We start from the raw sequence: 11,238 nt of genomic DNA on the forward strand, positions 1-11,238 counted from the left end.
TCGAGGTCTGAGAGTAGATATGAGCTACTAGCAGTGTTGAATTACTTGAAGAAGGTCCTACATTACAACTGAATAACACAGCCCACTCATACATCGCCCTGTCCCTTGTTCCTAATGAGCTTTATCGCGTTGGTCCCGCTTGACTTGTCTTGCTAACTGGCACACATATATCCATATGTTCCACATGAGCAGGCAGAGGGGACAGGCTGGGTGGCAGGGCCGCTTTCTCAGTTACATGTGAGAGTTTTACTGCAACAGCCAGGAGCAACAGCAAGTCAGCTTAACTCCATCTCCAGTGTGTGTGTGTATATGTACTGCAATTAGTCATTAGCAATGTTAGCAGCATCCCCTTATCCCTGTGTTTAATGTTCACTGAGTCAAAAAGTGGAATAGAGATTTACAAACATTTGAAGAGCCCATAGTTGACACCCAGTGTTCTGCTAGTCGGCTTCTCTGTTTCCATGTCTTGGTCAACCTGATTTGCTCATGTGGAGATAAGCACATATGCACACACACACATATGCACAGAGACAGCATGGGTTTAGGAGCACTTATCAAGTCAAGACAAAACACAAAGGGACTGACTATTCAAAACCTCAACGAAATGGTGGCTTGGTGTCTGACAAAGTACGACCTGAGAGCCAGTGAGAAGAGGCGGAATGAGTGTTGGAGCAGGAGCCAAAGAGGGAATTTGTGAGAGAAAGAGAGAAGCTAGCTAAATGTATACCAGCCCGGAGGGTTGAAAAGGTGTAAAGTGTGTGTGTTGTGGGCTGGAATCCGATTGCTGCGGCTCTCTGTCGGACCGTGAATGAACAGAGTACTGTGGCTTCTCCACTCGTTCCCATGCCCTCTACAGGCAGGGAGACAAGAAAAGTAGGGCACTGTTCAATCTAGACCTGGGAAGGACAGCATTTCCACTACATTTATTTAGAGAAAAAAAAGAAAAGTGAGTCACACACTCATGAGAAAAAGGAACAAAATCAAAAAGGCCAAATAATGCAATAAAGACTGATGTTTATCTGCTAATTGTGAGGAACCTCTTAGCAGACATTCTTCTCCATCTCTGCACTACATGTATTTGAAATATACATTAATTTTGTGGGATTTGTAAGTAGTATTTGGCAGGATCAGCCATCCCAGCCACAAGTGATAAGCTGCATTCCCTTTTCTGTCTACTAGTATACTTTGATGATGAAATTATGAAATAGTGGATATAAAAAATCATTTTTAAAGTCCCTTTCCCTATGCAGTTACTTGAACTAAGTATGATATTAAGCAGATTCATATATTACAAATAATCAGCTGATCACACTATTACACATAAGGCCTCAGATATGTCCATGCAATGACCAAAGAGTTTCAAAGGTTCCTTGTTCAAGAGATATCTGCTGGTTTTCCAGGAAAACAAAACATTCTATGTGAAGAGACACTATTCATGAAAAAAGTGTTTTCTATCTCCATGCACGAATATGCAAAAGTTATGAAATTGTTATTTGTTTTTATTAAAAAATCTTAACACAAAAATTTAAATACTTTTTTCCACCTGTACTTAAACGTTTATTTTGACGCAGTTCTTCAGTATTTGTAGTGCACAATAAGATACATTTTGATGTGTTTGTGCTCATCTATGATGTGGACCATTATGCAACTGAGCATTGGACAAAACAGAAAAAAAAAGAGTAAAAGAAGGAAGAAAAGGTTGAGAGAGATTATCTGATGGCCAAAAATGGAAATCATATAAAGTCTAGTTCTAGTTTGTACTTTTCATGAACTGCATAGCACTCCTACACATCTATCACCAAGACTACTCATTAAAACAATTCATTTATGCAAAATGGAATAAAAAAACAAAACAAAACACACAGACAAAAGAGGGATTTCAGAAAATGTGTCATATGTTCAAAAACATCAGGCTAATATATACAATGGCAAGTACAGTAAGTTGGTAGATCTGACACAGCAGACGAAGTGGGAGTGATGTAACGGGACACAGGACGTCCCGTCATGTGAGAGGTGCAGCCCCCTCAGGCCCTGGATTCAAGCACTTCCAAAGACAACATCTTAATTAATTTTGATAGTTAAAAGAGGGTAAAACTAAATTCTAACACAATCAAAGGTCAATAAAATTTAATATGAAACATATTATACATGCTGGCCTTATGTCTACCAATAAATACATTAAAAACTAAAAACAAATACAGAAATAATCTTTCACAGGCTATACTAAAAGAAAAACACGTGCAAAGACCATGCCATTAAGACATCATGTTAGTAACAGTTCTTAAAGCATTTAACTAGAGGAAACTAACAATCAAAAAGTATTCAAATTATTTGGCCAGGAAAAAGTGTAAACAAAAAAAAAACACCAATTGTGTCTGCAGTATAAAAACGATGAAAAAGGATCTTCAGTTGAACACTGTATCCCTCCCAGACCTAAAGTCCTCAAGTTATACGATAAATAAATAAAACCAGAATAAGTGTTCTGAGCTGTGCTTTCACATTAACATCACCAACAAAGAAGACGCTCCTGTATATCTGTTAATTTGTGTAAAGCTCAGATTTCAGCTTTCATAGTTTTTGATAAAGATTATCTACACAGATCACTGAGGCAGCTAAGCCAGCAACATGGCTGCAAGGCACCATCGATGGCAGTTAGAGCAAGTCTGCTGGGTCTGGCTTTGCTCCTGAATGTCAGAAACACAACCAGGCCGATATAAACACCAAGATGGACCCTTAATGTTAGTGGTAGGACCATCGCTTGTCCCTCCTCTTGTTTGGTGTCTACAGTGTTGGGTGTGTATCCAACACTGTGACATCTGTCCCACTATTGTGAGGAAAGGATGGAGTGGTGCTGGTGTGGTGGGAGGCCACAAGAGTGCGTGACTCTGTCTTCGAAGACAAAGCTGTTCGAACAACCCTCCTCACACACACGCACACATGTCAGAAGCTGCACTGAGAACTCAGAGCTCATCATGGTTCCTGGTGAGGTCCTCTCCATAGTTGGTAGCTTGACTTCCCACAAACATGTTCCAGTTCTCTAGAATCTCCTCTTTGGTCAGCATCTGGTCCTGAGAAGGGGGGACACGCATGTTGCAAGATCAGCAAGCCTTGTTTTAAGAATATTCGACATGTATAAATATAAGAATAATCAGATGAGCTTTGTTAAAGCTTAAATACAAGATGGCGAGAAACAGCACTCGAGCAAGTTGATGGGGGTAAACTTGGTGGAAACATGTTCTACCTTGTCCTGGTCTGACTCATAAACCAGATGTCTGGCCTCGGCCTGGGCGTGGTCATAGTCTTGGGGCAGGATCCAGTGGCGGATCTCTTCCTGATCCATCTTCCCATCTTTGTTTAAGTCCCGGAAGTCTGAGAACTGGTCCCTCTCAGTCTTGACCCAGTCTGGCTCCGGACCGCCATCCTCGTGGGCAAACATGTCAGCTGGAACAACAAAGGAGCACAGGGATGAAGACAAATGAGGACAATGGCAAATGTAAACCACAAATATAACTTGCACATAACCAAAAACTATTCAGTATTCAGTGATATATATGTGAACATCAGTCACAAATACAGTTTACACCTTAAACATACCTTTATGATCAGTTTCTAACAACTGACATAAAAAACAATCTGATTAGGCAAAGCAGATAACCTTAGTAAAGACTATCTGACTATTGGAAATGTAACTGGAAATTCTCAAGATTGGGGAATGGAGGGAGCAGGCTTATGTCACATGCAAGCTCACAAGCTTTCCCAACAAACACGGCTTTGATTCCATAATTAGGGCATCAAAGAGCATGAGGTCTTATGGGATGCAGGTCCAAACGGATAAAGGAACCAAAATGTACAAAATACATAATACTTGTGTAGATAAACTCCTATGCTGCCACATACGAGTTTTAAAAATGGGAGTAAATCTGAGAACGGTCATGGCTGACGCTGACGACTCACCAATATACTCATCCTCATCCACATGTCCGTCGCCATTCTTATCAATGTCCTCCAGGGTTTCCTGCACACAAAAGGAGGTAATGATGTCATAAAAGGGGGACACGAGGGTCAACAGTAGTGGGACTTTCACTGAGAGCAGTAAAACAGAAACACGTCGCCCCGGGCGGTACGAATGAGACTATGAGGCTCTGCTTACAGCTAGGCTGGCAGAATGACACTACAATCACGGATTCACTGCTGATGCCAGCCAAACCCCCCCATGCATTAAAAAGATGCTAGTTTTCAGAGATTTACGACTTGTCTTCCTTTTAAAGCGCAGGCCCATGGTTTTCTCTGTGATTACCTGTATTTGACTATCTGTGGGATAAAGGCTGGCCTTGTGAAACGACCGTGAAACAGCAACCACTCACACACACGAATGCAATGCATACAGGCACAACACATGCATGCAGGTACACACACATCCAATCACATCCTTTCCTGCAGGTTAGATGCCCTCCCTGAACCTTGATGAATGTTTAATGGCCATTTAGCCTCTCTAGCCTAGTGGCTGACTAATAATAAACAGGAACATGTGTTCATTAAAAATATAAAACCTATAGACCAATATAGACCTCTGTAAACATTGGCTGGTGTGAGAGATCTCCTGTACATCCCATGAGTGTGTGTGAGCTCTACCTACATTAGGCACGTCACATCATGTAGAAATTGAGGAACACTTACGCTTTTAGGTCTATTTAGGGCCTTTTTCCCCGACGCACACATAACTTTAAGTCGTCGTTTGTCTTGCTGATCTATAATCATGCTCTTTCCAAAGCTGTAAAGTGTCTCTTTTTTAGAATTATGTTTCTTCCCATGACTAGATAAACCATCAAGGACTCATCGTAGCAAGGTTGTGTAAGAGATCTGTGTTAAAGTGGCTTTGGATGTTTTGGGAATCCAACCCTCTTGTGAAACACGCGCCTCTTATTATCTTTAGCCAGACTAACCACAATCAATGAAGATGTGACTGCCTGAACGGGTCTTTGGCAACATTCGGTAACATCTTAAAAATGAACTATTAATAATTAACTCTGTCAAATGGGTTGTACAACTTTTATGAACACAGAGGCATAGTGCATTACTTCGACTGTTTGCCACGAGACTGTTCAGCACAGCCAAATTTATATTTAAAGATTGAGTCTTAAATGGGATAGTCAGCCCATCCCACTAGACCTGTTCCAAAAAAATATAAACTCAATCATTTCCAGGTCGAGTTAAAATTTCATTAGGGAGTTATCCAAATGTAGCACATTTATCCAAGCGGCCCATCGACTTAAACAGATAAATAGAAACTCCCATCTGTTCCTGGAATTAAATAATAATTCTAAAGGGGCAGACAAGTTGCAAATCCAACTTGAGGTTTTTTTTTTCTCACATACAAATTTGAATACCTAACACTCCCCAGTATGCCTTCTATACCAATTCTGTGAGAAAACGAAACAAGACTGACACCTCCCGGCCTGACTCTTTCTAATCACACTTAATTACCATGTGGTTACAGTAGGCTTACCAGAACCACGATATCCCTCATGTGGTCAAACTCCTCAGGGTGGAGGAAGGCTGTGAACTCCTCTCTGTCTGCTGCCAGATCCCCATTCACATCAGCTGTTTTGAACCTCCTCTCGTCACGAGGAAGCATCTTCTTAAAGCTGAACTGGTCTGTTGCATCCTCAAACTCCTCTGGGTTGGCTGTGAGGATGAATGAAAACCAGAGGAGACAAAAGGTTACAGTAAACTTACAAAATGCTGTTTAATACTCAAACACTGTGCGTAATAATGACATCCTAACAAGGTCACTGTGTGCCAAAAGCGAAGGAAATCGTACCGAGGTAGTAGCCATACGTGGCTTGCTTGTACTCATCCCATGAGATCTTGTTGTCTTTGTTCAGGTCGTAGTCTGTCCACACCTTGGCCACGTTCTCATACACGTAACGCTTCTGCACCCGCTTGATCCAGCTCTTGAGTTCACTGGTGGTGATGTAGCCATCTGCGTTGCTGTCTATCCGGTCCACTATCTTACTGTACGGCAAAGGGAAAACACACATATAGGGCCTTGGTTAGTGTCGTTTATTTAAAGGATAGAAGCATCAAAAATCTGACATCAAAGCAAATATGGATCTATTTGGCATATTCTGAAGAAATGACAGAGGACATGACGAGTGTTGATGTGGCAAGAAGCATTCATTCACTCAAGTGTCTGTGCAATTTCACTTCCAGCCCATTGATAGTTTACAAAAACAAAACGGGCTACTATAACTACTGACAGCCAGAATATAAATAAATATTTGGTAGGCCCATTTTTGCTGTAAGGGACCTGGACTCAATGGAAGAGTGCACTAGACTAGTATAACGGATGGGCTAGTCCATTTAGGAAAGATGCAGTGAAGTTGTAGTGTATTCTTAGATCTCGGCTGCCACGTTGTGATGTTACAAGGATCCTCCCACTCACAGCACTACAGGAAAGGGATTTCTTTGGGGAAAACGCCCATTTAGCCAACGTGTGTTACATGGTGCCAACTTGTCATCCAAGCAGCGGCGAAAATATCACTTTGTTGAGCTACACTTTGTATGGAAAGGCACACCGACGTCAGGGACACGTATATGCAACGTATAGGCTACACTGCAGTTTGCCACAGCAGCACCGTATGAAGATGCTGACAGCGCCTCTCACGACTTCACTCCAACTTTCTCACCTACAAATGGTTCTTTAATGAGTGATCTATAATTAAAACTAGGCAATTAACGCCACAAATGTGTGCGAATGGCAGCGGCTCTTCATTTGCGCATAATAATGCACAGTTATATCATGGGGATTTGCTGGCATGCACACGTTTCTCAGGCAGCACTTGGGCTGAAGTTGTGAAACTTTAATATCCTTAGCTTGAGCAGTTACACGCAATAGACTCCAGCAGGAGATACGTGGGCGTGCGTGATTTACGAAAACAAAAAGGCAGACTAAATGTGTGACAATGTAACACTGGCTTGGTCCCAGAGTGTCAACTAACCCCCCTGATGATATTTACACGACTGTTTGCTAAAGATAAATGAACCCTAGGCACTACGCAACTTGTCTAGGCCTACATCCCTGGACTAGTGAAAGTAATAATGTTTTTCCTTACCCAAGTCTGTCCTTGCTCTCCTCAGGAGTGAGCTGGTCAAATGTTGTGGCCTCCTCTTTGCCAAGAAAGGCCTCATGGTCGTATTGGTAGCTTTTATTGTCTTCGTGGGCTTGCCTGCTCAGTTCTGGGTCATGGTGAACCCTTTCCTTTCTTAATGTTGGCTTACCATGCACCGCAACAGTGCAAAGAAGCAAAGCACAAACGTAGCTGAAGACGTCCATCAGTTAGGGCTAAAGCTGGGTTTTTCTGAGGTCAAGTCAGCTGTTTCTGAATAGGCCTGTGACACTATGCAATGCACAATGAGCAAGCGGCAGATGTAGCCACTTGGACTGCTTGTACCTCTATACACTAACCTCCCTCTCTTCAACAGCGGAGAGCAACAATGTTGCAGCGGCGCCGGATCCAACAACCAAACCTCTGAGCTGTGCCAAAAAGCCTACAGGTCCGGGGAGAACAACTACAACACACCCGGGGACGGTTTTTCGGCAGTCCTGTCTGGTTTGCCGAAATATGGATGCAACCAAACCGGGTTTTCTTACCGCCTTACGTACAGCCAGTCACAGTGCCCGTTTCAGACAGGGCTCAGCCCCATCCAGCGGTAGTGTCTCTGCCATTGGTTCAGGGGCTGTCCGTAACACGAGAACACTTCAGGCGCCACGTTGCAAGCTGACACGCAAACTCACTGGCGCTGTGGAGTCGAGCGTGGATGTCTGAGTCCAAACCGAGACAGAAACACGAGTAGTTTATTCTCAGGTGTCCTGCTGCTTCACGGCCCAGGTTGGTTTCATATCACACACCTAAGCCTCACTTACACCAGTTTACAATTGAGGCATTGGCCACAAAGGTATATGACTGTGTATGTGCGCGTGCGCGAGTGTGCAGGCACATTCATGTATAGGACTTAAATAGGGCTCAAGCCCTTGGTTTGCCCTGCCACTGACAAATATGCCACTCCCCAGAATTTGGTCACTCACAGAGTTTCTAAACTAAAAATAAAAACAGCATAAAAACAGCATATACTTCGAAACCGGGACCCTACTCAAAACATGGCACCCTGACCATCCTTAAAATGGTTTTAGGTGTATCCTGCCCACCCAACAGTTCTGTACACAGTCCAGTGATAGTGTGTGTGTGTGTGTGTGTGTGTGTGTGTGTGTGTGTGTGTGTGTGTGTGTGTGTGTGTGTGTGTGTGTGTGTGTTTATGGCAGTAATCAAGACCACCCCAGCAGAGACAAAGACCTTTCCTAGACCAAATCAGGAAGTGAATACTGTGCAAGTAGTTATATTAATGATATACTACAATAACATACATTTATTTTCTATTTGGAATACATACACAGTATAGACTCAAAGCTGCACAATACACCCTCAGAGTTAGGCAAGGGATAATATTTGGCTTGTTGAACATCATACAAAGCCATTACATCATTCCTCAGTCATTCTGAGAGTGGGAGGATGAGTTTCTTTGATGCAGTATATTATGATGAGTCTTTAGGTTTAAGATTGCTTGCTGCCTTGTAAAGGCTTGCAGCCTGGTTAGTGCCACAGAAAGTTGCCAGCCTCTAGTAGCTATTTCTAGTCCAGCAGCGGAAAAGTTTTGACCAACTCCTGCTTGTTCCGGTTTTTGAAATGCAGGCCGGCACTGGCGGGAGAGGGATTACTTGAAAAAGACAGAAGAGTGTGTTTATGAGCGTGTGTGTATGTAGTTGTTTGACTTTGTATTGTCCATGCTTGTAATGTTTTGTTTGGAGAGAGAGAGAGAGAGAGAGAGAGAGAGATACAGAGAGAGAGAGCATGAGTGAGAGAAAGAGAGAGACAGACAGAGAGTCTGTGAGGGAGGGGGGGTGAGAGAAGTACGATCGTATCTCCATTAGAAAGACTAAAAGAATCACATTACTCAGATGCATCTCAACATGCTGTAATATGGAAGAGCAGAGTCTGTACCCTGGAAACAACTTGCTGACACTGCCATGCCTAATCCTCCTTCGTGGGCAGGAGAAACATGTATTTTGCCATTCATCATTAGCATAATAAGCCAGCACATGGCACTTTGCTGTTTTGCATAAACTGTACACCCCAGTTTATGATTATAAAGGGACCCTGGGGCTAACTAGCCTTTTTATTCAATTAATGAATAGTTAATGTATTTAAATTAGTCTTGCCTGGTCAATTTGAATCAGTGTGTTGTGCAGACATGAAGAAATACAAATGTGTTTTCCCAGTGAGACACATCTCCTTACAGTTACTAAAAAAATGGTATTAATTGACAATATATACATACTTTATAAAGTTTGAGATATGTTAAAATAGTAGTTCTGTTGGTATAGGAGATGCATCTCATGACTTTGAATTTCAAGTTGAAAAAGAACCTTTCTGTTAACATTGTTATTATAATTTTTTTTTTTTTTTTTTTTTGCATAATGTCAGTGATGCTAATCTCACCAGGATTGGTTCGTACCATATTTGTTGGCTTTGGACCGATCAATACTGCCACTTTAGGAAGTTTTTGAGGTATATACATGGTAAAGGTAATTGAGAAGTTAGAATTAATCTCAGACAATAACTGCATGGATGAACAACTCTGGGCATTAACATGTTGGAGAGAGTAAGTGGATGGGGGAAGAGTGGCTTTCAACATGAATATTTCACTGAGGAAGAGAAAAGGGGAGGGGGCTGCAGCTACAGGGGTGTTCAGTTAACCATGAGATTACACACACTGCAGAAGGCATTTGGTTAATGTGATTAAGAAAACCCTATGGTGGGAGACACAGAGCATTAGTGTCCAGGATATATAGTTCTGTTGTGGCCTCTTCCTGCCCCAGACTTTATTTCCCCAACATTTACTAATTCTTTTTTTTTGTGCAAAATATCTTTATAGTTTGTTTAAGCGTAAAAAGAGCATATGAATGTCTAAGTGCTTACTTTGGATTGATATGTGGGTAAATAATTGAGATCTTGCACTGATATATGGAAGTGAATTTGCTTGTCAGTAGAAAGTGGAATGCGTTTCTTATTGGAATGCGTTGCTTATTGGCTGTTGGTGGAAGTATGTAAATCATTTACCTGAAGGGAAGGCCTCCCAATTGAAGAACTCACACGTTTTATTCCTATAGTTTGTAACGGCCCATTAAAAATTTGTAAACATTAACACTTCTCTCCTTAAAGCTGCTGTACATAGGTTTTATAAGTTGACATGTTGTTTGAAGTAATCTCCATGTTGGGTGAACATGAATGAGAAAGATTATATCTCAGAATCTGTGTGATATTGATAGCATCATTGCTCTGCTATTTGCTTCCAAAGTAAATTTCCAGGCATCTAAAGATTCAGGCATCTGACTTATTGAGTAAAACTTTAGAGCTTGAGGACTTCACTCAGTGTTGTCAATCAGCTGCAGCTCATAGCCACTGGCTGGGTGTGTAAGGAAGGGAGGGGAAAGCGTTCATCTTGTTTCTCTCTCCTTTTTTTCCTTCAAATTTACCTGCTGCACCTTTAAGCCAAAAAAGCAGAGAAAAATGCTTCAAACTTGTGGCGTGATGACAATGTAAAACGAGTTGCCTCATAGATAATGAACTGGAGACACAGAGACTAGAGAGTATTATACCCAAATGTTATGTTAGTTATATCTGTTCTGAAATGTCCCCTTACCCATTAATCCCCCTTTGTCCTCAGACAGAAGAATATGTGCTTTAAGTGTATCAGTGGAAACCTGTAAACTTTCCTGAAATGGAAACTCTTGAGAAAAGTACCTCAAAACTTCCCTTAGATACAGTGCTTGAGTAAAAGTGACTGAGTAGAGTGACTTTCCACTCCTGCCGGTGGCTAAAAGATGATGCCGGTGATTACACTTTATTCAACAAAAAAGCAGATTTGACTGAAAGACCAGACAGATCACTGAATGGACCAATGCCACATTTAGAGTGAATCCCTTCTATTGATATTAACCATTTGCTGATTTCATCAAAGCATCCCAACCCACATCATCTATTTGTGTAAAAAGGGCATTTAGTGCATGGTTATTCCAGTCAAATCTGAGCCTTGCTTTATGACCCTTGAAACTACAGTGAGATTGTCTATTATTGTCTACTATTCACCTTTACTCTTTATTTTCTTCAGGCATGCTGA

General features: G+C 41.7%; 1 protein-coding gene across 1 annotated transcript; it reads right to left on the minus strand.

Annotated features, from left to right (window-relative positions):
• Positions 1 to 1,501: 1,501 nt before the first annotated feature.
• On the minus strand, positions 1,502 to 7,608 carry rcn1 (reticulocalbin 1, EF-hand calcium binding domain). The gene is made up of 6 exons (XM_071529727.1): positions 7,116 to 7,608; positions 5,822 to 6,015; positions 5,507 to 5,685; positions 3,955 to 4,015; positions 3,242 to 3,441; positions 1,502 to 3,068 (listed from the first exon to the last, which is right to left on the minus strand). The coding sequence occupies exons 1-6, from the start codon at positions 7,334 to 7,336 to the stop codon at positions 2,961 to 2,963; spliced, it is 963 nt and encodes a 320-aa protein (XP_071385828.1). The 5' UTR covers positions 7,337 to 7,608; the 3' UTR covers positions 1,502 to 2,960.
• Positions 7,609 to 11,238: the final 3,630 nt, after the last annotated feature.

Source organism: Centroberyx affinis, unplaced genomic scaffold (assembly GCF_046629955.1).
Source record: "Centroberyx affinis isolate AG114_WGS23_722 - 3 ecotype Tasmania unplaced genomic scaffold, CSIRO-AGI_Caff_v1 ptg001835l_1, whole genome shotgun sequence".
Taxonomy (NCBI): Eukaryota; Metazoa; Chordata; class Actinopteri; order Beryciformes; family Berycidae; genus Centroberyx; species Centroberyx affinis.

Coding starts and splice junctions, on each gene's coding strand:
- rcn1 (XM_071529727.1), bottom strand. CDS start 7,336: ATGGACGTCTTCAGCTACGTTTGTGCTTTGCTTCTTTGCACTGTTGCG. Junction 5,686..5,821: donor CACGTATGGCTACTACCTCG/GTACGATTTCCT, acceptor TCATCCTCACAG/CCAACCCAGAGGAGTTTGAG. Junction 4,016..5,506: donor TGAGGGATATCGTGGTTCTG/GTAAGCCTACTG, acceptor TTTTGTGTGCAG/GAAACCCTGGAGGACATTGA.